Genomic DNA, 17,558 nt, shown 5'->3' on the forward strand with positions numbered 1-17,558 from the left:
TAAAAGAAGGGGTGAGGGTGCCTTCACAAGACACAACCTCTATTATTCTCCCTCTCCTATTCTTTGGTGTGGCCGGCCAATATCTTCTCCCTTTCTTCCTCTTTGTGGTGGCTGAAATTCTCTATTGCTTGGAGCTCTTGTGGAGGCCGGATACTACTTGGAGAAGAAGAAGAAGAAGGAGAGAAAGCTTGCATCTCTTGGACCTTGGTTGGTGTTTTTCTTCTTCCTTGGTGAAGCTTTATTTTTTGTGGCCGAACCTAGCTAGGAGGAGAAGAAGGTGCTTGGTGGTTTCTCATCTCGGAAGATCGTTGCCCACACAACGTCCGAGGTTAGAAGAGGAATACGGTAGAAGATCAAGAGGTTTTTCTACAAGGTATAACTAGTAATTTTTCTTTCCGCATCATACTAGTTATTTATGGAAATAATACCAAATACAAGAGGCTTACGATTCTAGAATTTCGTAGTGTAATTAGGTACAAAATATGGCAGCAGCTTGGGATGACAACACACGGAGAACAACTAGATATAAAACCCATAATAGTTGAAAATTAGATTTTCTATTTATTGCTTTTATATTGTGCTGTGTGTGCATGTTAGTTTACAAGTTTAGTAGGCTAGCATAGTTAAAATTCCTCATTTATAAATAACTAAGTGGGAGAGGGATTTTTAAATAAATCCCATGGTCTCCATTACTGGTTTGTAAGTGATGCAAACAAGCTTGCGCGTTGGCTCTGAGTGCCTTCCTCCATAACGGATGAGCTTGTTTGTGGATCACTAGAACAGACTTCTATTTTTGGATGACTATAGGAAGTTAATTAAGAGCGTGTGATCTTCCCCAACGGAAGGGGCATAATCTTATTAATGGACTTAGTGTCAAGTAATGGTATACACTTAGACACATTTAATAGTATCCTCCCAATGAGTCACTACTATCACTTGTGTGACCAAAGGGAAACCAACTATTGATTTGTCATAAAACTAGATTGGCAATATAATAAAATTAATAAACCCCTCTTACAAATGTTTGAATTTGTATACATCCACACTAACGTGGCATACAAGATTCATGGTGTTTGAGGTAATTTTATTTGTCAAAAGGTTATATTGACAAGATAGTCAATGGGTAAAACCCTCCTCTTACAAATGATGAATTTGTATACGTCCACACTAACGTGACATGCAAAATTCACGGTGTTTGAGGTGTTGGTGAATTTAAATAATATTGTTTGAGGAATCAATGTTATTTTAAATTCAAAGAGTTTTGACAAAATATTTGATCAAAGACAGATCAACTATTAATTTTATTCATTATAAAGTAAAGTTGACAAGATAATAAAATTAATGAATAAAATCTCCTCTTCGATTTTGTATACGTAAAATTTATGGAGATTTTAAGGAGTTGATCTTGACCAAATATTTTTGTGATTCTTAGGATGTTTGTCAATCCCTAGTAGTCATACTATAGAAAAAGACTTAGTAGTCCCAATTGTAATGATTGGAAATAGGACTTGGACATTAAGGTAGACTGTCTTCTTAGAACTAAGAACAATTTAGGTGTATTTAATTCATTAGTTGAAACATGTCTAGTGGTGTTATCTACCAGAACCTGGAGTGTAGATACAAGATGCCATTAATCATGTCTGCAATTCATTAAACTCGACAACTAAATGAAAGGTAAATCACCGTCCACATGGGCACTTCTGTAAAAGTGGTAGCTATTGTAGTGGGAGATGTTTATCCTTTGATAAAAATAAAATATGGATTTTAAGTAATTGTCTTTCGTACCAAGTTTAGAAAGAACACGATTTCGGGTTCTAAACTATTATAGATATTATTTCTATTTGATAACAAAGTTGTTATCAAGAAAAATAGGAAGTTATCTATTCGGTATGATGGTTGACGATTTATAATCCAATAACTCCACGATGCAACAAATGGAAATTAGTAACACATCTTCTAATTTTAAGAAAAAGCAACCTTCGAAATGAACCAATTATATCTTTGGCATCTAAAAGCTAGGTTATACTTGAGTAGGATTCATTGGTAGCTAATGAACTTTTGGGTTCGTTGGTGGTGGAAATATTTCACCTGCGAGTATTACTTGGAAGGAAAATAACCAAGAAGCTTTTAAATCCAAGGGGTATGGAGTCGAAGATATGTTGAAATCGATTCATTCTGATTTGTGTGATCTATGACTATCCGGACAAGAGGTAGTATTGAATATTTTGTCTATTTTATAGACATATTGAAGATACAAATAAATTTACTTAATATACCGTAAGACTAAGTACTTTGATTAGTTGAAAGAGTACAAGGTTGATGCGGAGAAATAAAGTAAAAAGTCACTATGGAAGATCGTAGTGGCAAGTACCTCTTGAGATTTTGTCATTATCGTAGTAGGTTCGATCGTCGGATGCTCCCCGCACCATGAGAATGGTGTAGTAGAAAGAAGGTAAAGGACTCTTATGGAATAATTAGATAGATGATGAGTTATTCAGAAAATTACCAAATTTGTTTTAAAGATAAACTCTAAAACGAAAGTGAACATAGTACATTCCAAGTTAAAACTCTCTACTCATATAGAATAAATTAACATAAACAAGATATTCAATATTATTCTGAGAGAAGCGTATGTTAAAGAGAGAATAATAATAAGTTGGATAGGAGTTCACTTGTTTGTAAGTTATCCTAGATAAACAAAAGTAGGTTTATAGTCTTAAAATCAGAGGTCATTGTTAGCATCAATGACTGATTTTAAAGGACTATATAATGAACCACGTGCTCATAAGTAAATTTGTTCTTAAGGAAATAATAAAGACATGTCTAATCTAGTACCAATGTACAAGATGAGATACCACAAGAAACTGTAACACGTATCACAAATAATACACAATTGCCGAAAATGCCTTGTCGTAGTGGGAGGGTTGTTAAGCGACCTTAAAAGATTCATGTTTTGGGAGGTTTTGAACTCGATCCACGAAGACATGAACACGATCTCCGGACGTATAATGAAGCACTCAAGATAAATATGCACCATCTTGGCGAAGAGTAATGAATAATAGAATTAGAATATATGTATTCCAATAAAATCTGGAAGCTTGTAGAACCACCAAGTGGTGTAAAAGCCTTTGGGTGTAAAGGTCTATAATAGGAAAGAGGGATAGACGGGGAGGTAGAAACCTTGAAAGCAAGGCTTGATGAAAAGAAACTTTTTCACTGGTAGCCATGCTTAACAGTTTTCCCATATTTGGTTTAGTGCAAGTGCAACGTTCCTTAATGGAAGTCTTGAAGAAAGCATCCATATAAAGCACGGAAGGGTTCGTTGCGAAGGTAGGCGTCTTGTGTAAGCTCAATCGATCATGGATGAAAAGAGGTCTTGGAACATCCGGTTTATCAAAGTAATTCAGACCTATGGATACAAGTGTGATGGAGGCGTGGTGGTATTTCTTGTACTATACGTAGATAACATTTTTGGTAGTTGGAAACAATATCGAAATGTTGTCGGAAGTAAAGGGTACGGTTGTCAAACAATTCGATATAAATGACTTGGGAGAATGAATATATTCTTGAGATCAGTAATAAGGGATCAAGAAAAGAATATTTTACTTATCGAGCTTAATCATCGGAAAAATCCTTGCTCGTTTTAAAGCATACGAAAACTCGAAAGGTTTCTTACCTTTTCGGGATGGAGTAACTTTATCTAAAGATATGTCTCTGTAGACATCAAAGGAGATAAAGGAAATAAAGGCATTCTTTATGCTTGGTTTGTCGGAAGCCTAATGAATCTTATGCGAGATAAGAAATCTATTTTACAGGCGTAGTTGGCGAGATATCAAAATAACTACGGAGAGGACGGTGGGCTATGATAAAGCATATATTGAAGTACCTCGGAGGCACTAGAGATTATATGCTAGCTTACAAGGCGATTAATTTGGTCCTTGTGGGTTGCATGGATTTTGACTTCAATCGGATAGGGACGATAATAAGTCAACCTCGGGGTTTTGTGTTTACTTTAGGAGGTAAAGTCATCTATGGAAGAGTGATAAGCATAGGTGTTTTCGGACTCCATAGAAACTTAGTATATGGCGAGCTTACGGGTAGTTATAAAAGGAATGACTCGATAATCTCAAGATAGACTTAGATATGATTTACGGTTTGTCGATTATTACAATTTATTGTAATAATATTGGTGCAGAGTAAACTCGAAGAAACCATAAGTCTATAAAGGCAAGTAAACAAGTACCACCCAATACGAGAAATCGTATAAGCGAGGAGAAGTTGTTGTCGCTAGATTGCATCGGTGATGACTATAGATCCTTCCACCAAGGTCCTTAAGGCAAGAGCTTTTGATGGACATGTTGAAGGGTTAGGAATCAGATGTATGGCAGAGATATAGCAACTTAGTCTTTTAGTATAAGTGGGAGATTGTTAGGGTGTATACTAAAAGCCTAGCTTTTGGTATAAACATTTATCTAGAAATAAGAATCACATTGGTCAAATGTCTACATTTATGATAAATGTAGTTGTTCGATTAATTTATATTGTAGATAACATGGTGTGTGGTGTCGCGCACAGAGGATCATGTATCGGTATCTTATAAATTATAAGCGGTAGCTCACGACCATAATGGAGGAACAAACCATTGGAAGGTCGTGGTGTAATTAGGTATCAGTTTATCTTACTGTATAATTACACTAGTACGCTCAGTGTATTGAGTGGGACCGTTTGAGGTCGTTTCTTTTATCTGACTTTATAAAGAAACAAAGACCTAGGTTATTATGGAAGTGTGTGCTCTTAATCCTAATATAATAACAAACACATATATTTGATATTTATTTCTTTAATTTATCAATGGGTGAGATTTAGTTCGATAAATCAATGCGCGATAAGTTGGGAAATGGTATCACTTATAGTGTGTGTTGTTGATTATAAAAGGAAGCTGTGTCCTAGAGATACTAGGTTGATAATGTCCTCAAGAGGAGCTCATAAGGATTGTCGTGTTAAACCCTGCAGGTGGACTTAGTCCGACATGATAATAAGGTTGAGTGGTACTACTCTTGGACTAAGATATTAATTAAATGAGTTGTCGTAACTCACTTAAGTAGTGGACATTCGATATCTTAAACAGGGAGACTAACACACTCATAATAAGAAGGAGCCCAAAATGTAATTTGGGATTGGTGCGATGGTTCAATAATAGTTCTAGTGGAATGATTATTATTGATAAAATTAAGTTGTGTGGTCCACGGGATGCTTAATTTTATCGGAGACCAAAACCATTCCTCCTCTCGGTTCTATCGTAGCCTCTTATTTATAAGTCTATACCCACCTATACCCACCTTCATGAGAAAGGGGTGCCAGCTAGCTTGTGGTTGAGCTAGGTAGGCGAGCCTGTTCATGGGTGGCCTGCTTGAACCCAAGCTTGGGTGGCCCCATTAAATTAAAAGATTTTAATTTTAATTTTTATTATGTGGAAGATATAATTTATTACGAGAATTAAAATTAAAATATCTCTCTTTAAAAAGATCTACAAAGGATTAAAAGAAAGAGATTAGATCTCTTTCCTTATTTATAGATTGGAAAGATATTTTATTTTCTCTGAAAAATTATTCACATGTTGAAAATTAAAATTATAGAAATTTCTTTTATCAACCATGAAGGGATTTTAAAAGGAAATTTTATTTTTAAAATTTCCAAAGACAAAAAAGGAAGTTTTAATTGTTGATTAAAATTATCCTATTTGCTCTACATGAGGTGGTTTACCACATACAATTAATTAGGAAAATTTATTTAATTTTTCTTAATTAATTGTTGTCGAAATTAAGGAAATTTTATTATAAATAAATTTCCTTATTTGCAAAGCCAAGGAATATAAAAGAAGGGTAGGGGTGCCTTGGTGAACAACCTCTATTATTTTCTCTCTCTTTTCCTTGGTGTGATGGTCGGCCCTTCCTTTCTCTCTTCTCCTCTTGTTGGCGAAACCTATCTTCTTGGTGGAGCTTTTGTTTGTGGTAGGATCGAGGAAGGAGAAGAAGGAGAAAAAGCAAGTCTCATCTCTAGCATCCCTGTGAGCATTGGTGGTGGCCGAAATTATTCATCCTTGAAGAATATTATTGTGGCCGGTCATCCTCTTCCTTTCTTCCTCTTTTGTGGTGGCCGAAACTTATCTCTTGCTTGGAGTTCTTGTGGTGGCCGGATACTACTTGGAGAAGAAGAAGAAGAAGGAGAGAAAGCTTGTATCCCTTGGAGCTTGGTTGGTGTTTTGTTCTTCGTCCTTGGTGAAGCTTCTTTGTGTTGGCCGAACCTAGCTAGGAGAAGAAGAAGGTGCTTGGTGGTTTCTCATCTCGGAAGATCGTTGCCCACACAACGTCCGAGGTTAGAAGAGGAATACGGTAGAAGATCAAGAGGTTTTTCTACAAGGTATAACTAGTAATTTTTCTTTCCGCATCATACTAGTTATTTATGGAAATAATACCAAATATAAGAGGCTTACGATTCTAGAATTTCGAATATGTTTTTCGATGTTGTGTTCTTTTGTTTTTTCTTTTCCTTGTGATTTGATTGTTCTTTTCGGTTAACCTAAAGTTATTTTAGGAAATTAAATATTAGCTTTCTATAAAAGGTTTTGTCTAGTCGGTGGTGGTTGCTCCCATATCCAAGAAGGTCGTGTGCCTCGCCACGTCAGTACTGGGAACCAATTATGGAAATTAATATTTAATGGAATTAATAACTTAAGGTGATTTGGATCGAACGTGTTAAGTTCCGCAGGAGATCCAAGTCAAAACCTAAAAGAACAAATAGATTAAGTTTTGGATCAAACGTGTTAAGTTCCGCAGGCGATCCAAAATTTAATTTAAAAGAACACATGGTAGCTAGGAAAAGGTTCAGACCTTTGTACAAAATTTTTGTACAGTGGAACCTCTAGGTTTTCCGAGTAGCAACCAACACTTGAGGGGGAGGCAAGTGATCCGATGGTAAGGCCGAGGGGCCCTCATGAGGGAAAGGTCAACGACACGTGAAGGTCAACAGTCAAAGGGGGGTCAACCCCATGGGCTCGACGAGCGGGCGGGACATGTCGATCACTAGGTAATGACCTCCATCCGAGAGAACAACCAGCTGGCCGTGAGCCTAGATTTCCAATGAAGAAGATCATATGGCCGAGCGGATAGTCCGCTCGGCCGCGGTGCAATGCAAGAGTAAAGGCCGAGCAGTCTGCCCGCTCGGCTAGGGTGTCAGGCTACGAGAGCCGAGCAGGCGACGACCCTGAATCTTCCCGGACGGACGACCACCTACGCCAGATCAAAGGCGAATGTTCTGGCTAAGCGGCTTGATGGTTGATCCGAGAAGAGGAAGTCAAAAAGTGTGGGACAGTGGGGACGCCATCTTAGTAACCCTTGTTGCTGACAATAGGCATGTTCGAGGACCAAGCCATACTCAGTATCGTACGACAAAGGGTTCTGATGTCCCATCAAGGAGACGCTCAGACTGTAGCAGTATGGCGTCAGACATGCTCTTCTGACAAGCCCATACTGCGGTATGATATAGGACATGTGTACACCTCGGTTTGTGTGCACCAAACTCCCATAGCTCTATATAAGAGCCCTTAGAATTCACCGAAGGTATGAAATCTTCAATCCTTGGAGCCACTTTCTTGTTTTTCCCTCACCTGACTTGAGCGTCGAAGGGTCATCGCCGGGAACCCTTTCCCGGCTCGACTTCTTTGCAGGTTCACCGGAGCTCCATACGGCCATTCAGATAGCAACGTCATCAGTTGGGAGAGCGTCACGTGCCCAGCGTCCATCGATTCAACATTCGGAGAGAATCAATAATAATACTAATTATTATTATTATTATTATTACTTGCGTCGTATGGTGTGTAACTGTGCAGGATATCCACATCTTTTTCCTTTTTGTTTTTTTATTATTTTTTTTTAATTAATATTTTCTCTAATATAATTTTTAAATAATTATTAAACTTTGTAAATATATTACTATACCCCATAAATATTTAAAAAATTTATTTTTTCTTTTTAACTAAACAATATAATTCAATTGAAAAGTCTAAACCTTACAAATAAAATCTTAATTTTTTTTAATATAAATGCTAAATATATTATTATACTCCATAAACACATTATTACATTCCATAAATATTTTTTTTAAAATTTTTTCTGTTAATTTTACATTATAACTTAATTGAGAAATAATATTAGAAGTGAAATTTTAAAATTTTTTTACTTGAATACTCTAATCTAATTAGAAAATCTAAATCCTATTGGTAATGAGTAAAAATAAATATTTTAATTATTTTTTAATCAAAAAATAAAAAATAAAAATGTCGCTCATATTCTGCACACAGTTGTACAGCAATCAAACGAGTTGGAAGCCTCCCACTCACCTGTCCTACTAGCTAAGATCCCCATCAAACTCGATTCAAGTTGAATTGTAGTTAAGCCATCCACTTTAAAGTCTACCGACTTGACTTGAACTCAATCTCAAATATGATCAACGTGACTTTACACTAACCGTGTCCTATGCTTACCACATGGCTCTTATCATCTCCACATATCATAGGCCTATAAGTGTCAAGTCAATTCAAGTGTCTCTTAATTATCTAACTTCAAGGTATACTAAACTAACAATGTGCAATGAGTGCAATGAATTGATTATAAAAATAATTTCCTAATTAACAGTGTCCAATTATTTAATTAGCAATCGTAATACTTTCTAATGTATTTTTCAGTTAAATACATCATCATCATCCTCATTTATTTTTTTTGTTTTTTTCCTGAAGCTTGTAAACTGATTTTTTTTTTTTAGTTTCTTTTATTTATCACTCATTTGCCTTGTAACAAAAAAATTAATAACAAAAACACCAACATGAGTTAGGAAATAAAATCAATTCAGCTTTCCAAATCATAAAAATCAATTTCTACTCTGCCGAATCGACATGATCTACAGTCTACAGAAGAACAACACAGGGACGAGGAAAAGAGTATTGAAGCGGAATCGGCGCGAACCATCCGATAAGCGGCGTCGCCGGCGGCAACAGAGGGACAGGGCCATGGCCGGTGCCGCCGCCCCCAAAGTATGGAGACGGGAAAGCCAAAGGTGGGCGCACCGTCGGCGGCGCAATCATGAAGCGCCCAGGTGCTAAAGGCCATGGGCGCCGAAGAGGACCGAGCGAAGAAGCGCTCTTGATTTCACGGCAAACATTCTCCAAGCCATACAGAATCATGGAGTCTCGACCGTCCATGACTGCCCACCTCTTATGCATCTCCTGGAAGGTCAGTCCGGTGACCAAACTGTCAAATCCCGCCTGATGTGCCACGCCAACGGCCTCCACGTTCAGCATACTCGCGAGCTTCATCAAGCCAACCTCTCCGCCGAGTAGCCCCGGGCAGAACCGCGCCATGTACTTGACGTCGTAGAGTCTTCCGTTAAAGATGTCACTCGCCGCCATTATAAACTCTCCTGATGTCTCCGGCAGAGGCCTTCCGCCGGCGAGCAACTTCATCAAATAGCCCACATCGTGTTGGAGATTAATTAAACTTTATTTTAATGTTGATAAAATTTATGAAGATAGAAGGATGAGGTGGCAAGTTTGACCAAACTTTGTGATAGAATTGTTGAGTTGTCAAGATAGGATAAGAGTTTCGTAGAGATAGAATTTAAAAAAAAAAAAAAAATCCTAATTATTAGTGCTTATCCAATAAGCCTATAAATATGTACCTCTTTTCAATGAATGAACGAAGTTGTGTGTTTTGTTTTATTCTCCTCCTCTCCACGTAGAGATTCTTCACCTCTTCTACATTTTCCTTCTATAATCTTTTATTTCTTCTTCAACAATAATTTTTTTTTCAACAAAGTGGTATCAAAGCCATGTCGATGCTTCCTATCCCTCGTCTTGTTGATTTGAAGTATGGCAATTGGAGTATCCAAATGAGTGCCTTACTGGAGAGCGAAGGCTTGTGGGATATTGTTGAAAGAGGCTATAAAGCGCCTCAAGAAGGAGTCGACCAAACGGAGGCAGAAAAGACGGCAATGGCGGAACAAAAGAGAAAAGATAAAAAAGCTCTTTTCTTTATTTATAAAGCTCTTGATGAAGCTACTTTTGAGAAAGTAGCCGAAGCTACAACTTCCAAAAAGGCATGGGAGATCCTACAAGTAGCATACAAAGGTGATGAAAGAGCAAAAAGTATTCGCCTTCAAATCCTGAGAGGGGAATTTGAATCGTTGGAGATGAAAGAGTCCGAAAATGTATCAGACTACTTTACAAGGGTATTGGTTATTGTCAACCAATTAAGAAGAAATGACGATAACATTGAAGATAGTCGTGTCGTAGAAAAAATTCTACGCTCGTTGGAACCAAGGTACGACTATGTAGTTGCGGCTATAGAAGAATCAAAAGATGTGAAAGAAATGAAGGTGCAAGAATTATTAAGCTCTCTACAAGCTCATGAAGCAAGAATGCAAAGAAGAAGGAGAGAGCCTATGGAGCAGGCTCTACAAACCAAGCTCACCATTATTGACCAGAAAGAAGAGTCAAAGACCGAAAGTTCGCAAGAAAATGGCGGTGGTCGTGGTAACTTCCGTGGACGTGGCCGAGGTAGAGGCCGTGGCAGGGGCTTTGCTCGAGGCCGAGGAAGAAGTAAAGACAACAATCAAGGTAGAGACCAAAGGTATGACAAAAGAAATGTAAGATGTTATACTTGCAACAAATTTGGTCATTATGCAACGGAATGCCGCTCTAACAATGTGCAAGGGAATGCTCATTACGCATCAAAAGAAGACAATGACAATGATGTAGTTTTGCTAGCAAGAAAGGATGGAGATTCCACAAACAAGAATTTGTGGTATTTAGACTCCGGGGCAAGCAATCATATGTGCGGGCGTAAAGATATGTTTGTCGAGTTGGATGAAACGGTGAATGGACAAGTTTCATTTGGAGATGCATCCAAAATCCAAGTAAGAGGCGTTGGTAAGATTCTTATCAAACTTAAAGACGGAGCTCACACATACATCACTGATGTTTATTATGTGCCCGACATGAAAACAAATATTATTAGTCTTGGACAATTGCTTGAGAAAGGTTTTAATATGCAACTAAAAGATGGTAGTCTTTGTCTAAAAAAGCAGAGCAAACTTATTGCTCATATTCCTATGTCTAAAAATAGGATGTTTTCTCTTGATATTAAGCATGTTTCTGCAAAATGCTTAAGTGCATGCATAAAGGATATTACATGGCTATGGCATATGAGGTACGGGCATGTAAACTTCAGAGCTCTAAAGCTTCTCTCAAGCAAAGGAATGGTAAATGGTCTTCCTCATATTAATGCTCAAGATGATATCTGTGAAGGATGTATTATTGGCAAACATCCTAGAGCAAGTTTTCCGAATGAATCGCACAATCGAGCTAAGAAGCCTCTTGAACTCATTCATACAGACATATGTGGGCCAATCACTCCGACCTCCTTTGGAGGTCGTCGATATTTTCTAACCTTTATTGATGATTTTAGCAGGAAAACTTGGGTCTATATTTTGATGAATAAAGACGATGCTTTTGAGAAGTTCAAGGAATTTAAAGGATTGGTAGAAAATCAATCTGGCTATACTATCAAGGCAATGCGATCAGATCGTGGTGGTGAATTCACCTCAAAAGAATTTGAAAAATTCTGCAAAAATCATGGCATCTGGAGGCCTTTGACAGCACCTTACTCCCCTCAACAAAATGGAGTTGCTGAAAGGAAGAACCGAACTATTCTCGACATGGTTCGAAGTATGCTCAAAACAAAAGAAGTACCCAAAGAATTTTGGGCTGAAGCTGTAAACTGTGCGGTGTATTTGCTAAATAGATCTCCTACAAGAAATTTAGAAGGAATTACACCTCAAGAAGCATGGACCGGATACAAGCCATCTGTATCTCATTTGAAGATTTTCGGGTGTATTGCCTATGCACACATTCCAGATCAAAGAAGAACGAAGCTTGATGACAAAAGCTTACCTTGCATTTTCATTGGCTACGATGCAAGATCGAAGGCTTACAGACTCTATAATCCGGTGAACAAAATGATTATCATAAGTAGAGATGTTGAATTTCAAGAAGATGGTGCTTGGAATTGGAACACTAATATGGTGATGATTCAAGAAGAAGAACAAGTGAAGGAGAAAGAACCAACTCCACCACCATCGCCTACTTCTTCATCACCCTTGGAGGAAGAAGATCCTCCACCACAAAAGACAAGAAGTCTTCAAGAAATATATGAGGTGACAACTCCACTTAATCTCATTTGTCTTTATGCTAATGAAGAAATTGTATCTTTTGAAGAAGCTATTAAAGATAGCAAATGGAAGAAAGCCATGGATGAAGAGATGAAAGCAATTGAGAAGAATGAAACTTGGCATCTTACTACTTTGCCCGATGGCCATAAACCCATTGGTGTGAAGTGGGTTTATAAAGTGAAGAAAAATGCTCAAGGAGAAATAGAAAAGTACAAAGCGCGACTTGTGGCAAAAGGTTACAAACAAAAGGCCGGCATTGATTACGAAGAAGTGTTTGCTCCCGTTGCTCGAATGGAGACTATAAGGTTGATCATCTCTTTAGCTGCTCAACAAAAATGGCAAATATTTCAGCTTGATGTTAAATCGGCATTTCTTAATGGCTACTTAGAAGAAGAAGTCTATATTGAACAACCGGCTGGCTACATCAAGAGGGGGCAAGAAAGAAAGGTGTTGAAGTTGAAGAAAGCTCTCTATGGCTTGAAGCAAGCACCGAGAGCATGGAATTCAAGAATTGATGCATACTTCAAAGAAAATGGCTTTATGCAATGCCCTTATGAGCATGCTCTTTATGTAAAAGCAGACAATGATAACATCTTATTGGTATCATTATATGTAGATGATCTAATCGTGACAGGAAGTTCGCCTCAAATGATAAAATCTTTTAAGGAAGCTATGGCAAAAGCATTCGATATGACTGATATGGGTCTTATGTCCTACTTTCTCGGCTTGGAGGTGAAACAAGGAGTTGATGGCATATTTATGACTCAAGAACAATATGCAAAGGAGGTCCTCAAGAGATTTAGAATGGATGATTGTAATCCAGTTAACACACCGGTGGACTGCGGAACAAAGCTATCCAAGAATGACGAAGGAAAGACGGTTGATCCCACACGTTTCAAAAGTTTGGTGGGGAGCTTGCGGTACCTAACTTGCACTCGACCGGATATATTATATGGAGTCGGTCTTGTGAGCAGGTTCATGGAAGAGCCTAAAGAGACTCATTGGAAGGCAGCCAAGCGAATCCTTCGTTATGTCCGAGGTACTATGAATCATGGACTATTTTATTCTCACTCTAATAATTCTCAGCTTGTTGGATATTCAGATAGTGATTGGGGTGGAGACTGTGATGACCGGAGAAGCACTTCCGGCTTTGCATTTTTCGTTGGAGATACGGCATTTTCTTGGATGTCAAAGAAACAACCAATTGTTACTCTTTCCACTTGTGAAGCAGAGTACATTGCTGCATCCTCATGTGTTAGTCATGCTATATGGCTAAGAAGCTTGCTAAAGGAGATAAAATTTGAACAAAGTGAAGCAACTCAAATTTGCATTGACAACAAATCGACAATTGCATTGGGGAAGAATCCAGTATATCATCAAAAAAGTAAACATATTGATATACGCTTTCATTCTATTCGGGAACATGTGAAAAACAAAGATGTTGAGCTAGTCTATGTGAAGACTAAAGATCAAGTTGCTGACATTTTTACAAAGCCACTCAAATTTGAAGATTTCATCAAGATGCGGAATCTACTTGGAGTCACAAAATAAAGTTTAAGAGGGGGTGTTGGAGATTAATTAAACTTTATTTTAATGTTGATAAAATTTGTGAAGATAGAAGGATGAGGTGGCAAGTTTGACCAAACTTTGTGATAGAATTGTTGAGTTGTCAAGATAGGATAAGAGTTTCGTAGAGATAGAATTTTAAAAAAAAAAAAAAATCCTAATTATTAGTGCTTATCCAATAAGCCTATAAATATGTACCTCTTTTCAATGAATGAACGAAGTTGTGTGTTTTGTTTTATTCTCCTCCTCTCCACGTAGAGATTCTTCACCTCTTCTACATTTTCCTTCTATAATCTTTTATTTCTTCTCCAACAATAATTTTTTTTTCAACACATCGTACGAGCCGTGGAACGTGACGAACGCACCGCCGTGGTGATTGAACAGTTTCACCCGGAGCAGAGCGGCGTAGCGAACGGAAGAAATACCCTCGCGCCGGTTTCTTTGGGCATCGATACCGCTGTTCTTCAGCAGGTCGATGGACGCCGGCGAGCAGGGGTCGACGTCGGGGTCGAAGTCCGAGAAATTGATCTGCCATGCCATTCCGGGGTGGTTGCCGGCGTCGTCGAAAAGGGCGATTCCTAGCTGGATTATACAGAGGTTGTCGACATTATACTTGAGGTCGCGGTATCTACACGCCTCGGCGGCGCGGCGAGGTGTGAAGCGGAGGAAGCCAGAGAATTCGGTGTCGATGGCGACGATCGGGAAGGAGTGGCGAAGAACAGCGATCGACTCCATCTGCTCCAGTAAGTTTGCTTCCCACACGTTGATGATTTCCATTGCTGCAAGCGATCGCTCTCTCCTCTCTGCTCTCTGTTCCTCTGTGATTCTGTGTCGAAGTAGTTATAATTTATACAGATTGATTTACTCGGAATATTTCCTAATATAATTCGGAATCCCAATTAATCCGCACCAACTAATTCCTAATTTGACTTAACTAATTAGTAAATAATATTCCGCACTAACTAATTCCTAATTTGACTTAACTAATTAGTAAATAATATTCTGCACTAACTAATTCCTAATTTGACTTAACTAATTAGTAAATCAATCTGTATAAATTATAACTATCGAATCACAGAGGAACATAGAGCCGAGAGGAGAGAGCGATCGCTTGCAGCAATGGAGATCATCGACGTGTGGGAAGCAAATTTACTGGAGCAGTTGGAGTCGATCGCTGTTCTTCGCCGCTACTTCCCGATCGTCGCCATGGACACCGAGTTCTCCGGCTTCCTCCACTCCACGCCTCGCAACGCAGCCGAGGAGCGCAGATACCGCGACCTCAAGTACAATGTCGACAACCTGTGCATGATCCAGCTAGGAATCGCCCTTTTCGACTACGCCGGCAACCACCCCGGCATGGCATGGCAGATCAATTTCTCGGACTTCGACCCCGACGTCGACCCCTGCTCGCCGGCGTCCATCGACCTGCTGAAGAACAGCGGTATCGACGTCCAAAGAAACCGGCGCGAAGGTATTTCTTCCGTTCGCTACGCCGCTCTGCTACGGGAGAAACTGTTCGATCACCACGGCGGTGCGTTCGTCACGTTCCACGGCTCGTACGATGTGGGCTATTTGATGAAGTTGCTCGCCGGCGGAAGGCCTCTGCCGGAGACATCAGGAGAGTTTATAATGGCGGCGAGTGGTATCTTTAACGGAAGACTCTACGACGTCAAGTACATGGCGCGGTTCTGCGCCGGTCTCCGCGGCGGAGAGGTTAGCCTTAAGAAGCTCGCGAGTATGCTGAACGTGAAGGCCGACGGCGTGGCACATCAGGCGGGATTCGACAGCTTGATTATTGGACTGTCCTTCCGCGAGATGCATAAGAGGTGGGCAGTCATGGGCGATCGGGACTCCATGATTCTCTACGGATTGGAGAGTGTTTGCCATGAAAGCAAGAGAGCTTCTTCTTCTGGTCCTCCTCTTCGGCGACGCCCATGGACTTTGCCACCTGGGATGTTCATGATTCCGCCGCCGATGACGCGCCCACCTTGGGCTTTCCTGTCTCAATGCTTTGGCGGCGGCGGCGGCGGCGGCGGCGGCGGCGGCGGCGGCGGCGGCGGCGGCGGCCATGGCCCTGTTACTCTGCTGCGGCAGGCGACGCCACGCGTCAGATGGTTCTAGCCGGTTCCAGTTCAATGTTCTTTTCACGGTTCCTGTGTTGTCATTCTTCCGAGTAGTTTTTAGTTGTTTGCTATTAGGATTCTGTCAGTGTGGGACAAATACGTTCTGGAATGTAGATGATCCTGTCTGGAAGCTGAGAAAACGAATCTGCCGGTATGACGTGTCTGGAAGGTTGACCGCATCCCCATGACCCGGTCGATGAGCTGTCCGCTACGTTGACCAGATCGTCAGAAGTCCTCCTCCGGTCAACTGTACCTGTATCCAGTGACCGGGTTCCCCCGGTCTCTGGTACCTCGGTGCTCGAGGCGAATCCCACAAATGCATAAATATCCGGATAATAGTAGAATATTGAAATAAATGCAAAGAAGGTACAAGAACGTACCCTGGCCCAGGGGGGCGCCCTCGGATGGATCGGTGAGCTGGTCAAGATGTGGGTCGAGTCGTCGTGACCCTGGCGAATAGATAGATGTCCACCAGCTGAGCAGCTGAATCCGATGGCTCGGAGTTGAATGTGATACGACTCCGCAAGACGGTACGCGGTCTGACCGCATCATCGGCTCACAGGCCGGACTAGGGGCACGATGGCCGGAATATAATAATGGCCCGAAGACCGAATACTCTATCGGCTCGCAGGCCGAATATATAAATAGAATGATACCAGAGCACTGAGACGGCGGCTGCCCGGAGGTGTCGGCGGCGACCTCCGCAACCGCCGAAGGCAGCAGTAGCCACCACTAGAGGCGGCTGTGGTGGTCAGTGGAAGCAAAGACGGCTGTGGTGACGGCTGGAGACGATGTCGGCAGCTGAAGGCGCCCTCGGCGACCGCTAGAGATGTCGACGAGCGCTAACCAGCAGCAATCCGCTCACGGCAGAGGCTCACTGGCGACTGGGCCCGCTGGTAACGGAGGCCCGCTGGAGACGGAGCCTGCCGGCGGCGGCGCTACCTGAGGCTGCCAATATGCACACTCGGGGAGGCCGCTGAGATGCTGATCGCCGACGCGGGCGGTTGCCAGAGTCGACTGAAAACACCAGCTAGTGCTGGAGGAGGCGGCACCTGCCGCTGGAGATGCCACCGGAAGAGGAGGCGGCGTTGGAAGCTATACGCGACGGCGGTGCTGTAGTGGAGACCGGAGAGCAAGGGGTAGAAGAGAGGAGCAACCGGTGACCGGCTCCGGCGCCGGCGAGGGAGGAGGAAGAAGGTTGGCAGCCCCCCCTCGGTTTCTCCCTGGCGGCGGCGGAAATCACGACCAGAAAACCCCCCCCCTTCCTTTAGAGCACGGTTCGTGCTCTTTTAAGCCCACAAAACCTAAAGGCCAAATGACAAAAAAGCCCTCTTCCTTCTCCTTAATTAATCCCATGCCATTCCCTAGATCCGGATCACAAGCCTCCCCTTCAAGTCTAGTCGAAGGAGGCGTGAGTCCGACTGACTGGACAGTCTATTGCAAAGAATTGAACCACTCTCGATGTCAAAGCCGAATCGTTGAACCGATAATATAATGTCACTCGAGCGGTCGCTATGATAATAGTGTCGCATGAGATGATAAACGTGCCGAGCGGATCAAATCTGTAACCGAACCAATGCCTAGTAC

At 41.0% G+C, this 17,558-nt stretch overlaps 2 protein-coding genes across 2 annotated transcripts; one reads left to right on the top strand and one right to left on the bottom strand.

The window, feature by feature from the left end:
• Positions 1–13,872: 13,872 nt before the first annotated feature.
• Positions 13,873–14,625, bottom strand: LOC122010635 (probable CCR4-associated factor 1 homolog 11). Its single transcript, XM_042567147.1, has 2 exons — positions 14,189–14,625; positions 13,873–13,927 (listed from the first exon to the last, which is right to left on the bottom strand). Exons 1-2 carry the CDS (start codon positions 14,623–14,625, stop codon positions 13,873–13,875), a joined length of 492 nt encoding a protein of 163 aa, XP_042423081.1.
• A 342-nt stretch (positions 14,626–14,967) lies between these two features.
• LOC122010637 (probable CCR4-associated factor 1 homolog 11) lies at positions 14,968–16,089 on the top strand. The gene is made up of 2 exons (XM_042567150.1): positions 14,968–15,848; positions 16,047–16,089. Exons 1-2 carry the CDS (start codon positions 14,968–14,970, stop codon positions 16,087–16,089), a joined length of 924 nt encoding a protein of 307 aa, XP_042423084.1.
• Positions 16,090–17,558: the final 1,469 nt, after the last annotated feature.

This window comes from Zingiber officinale, chromosome 8A (assembly GCF_018446385.1).
Source record: "Zingiber officinale cultivar Zhangliang chromosome 8A, Zo_v1.1, whole genome shotgun sequence".
NCBI classification, from domain to species: domain Eukaryota; kingdom Viridiplantae; phylum Streptophyta; class Magnoliopsida; order Zingiberales; family Zingiberaceae; genus Zingiber; species Zingiber officinale.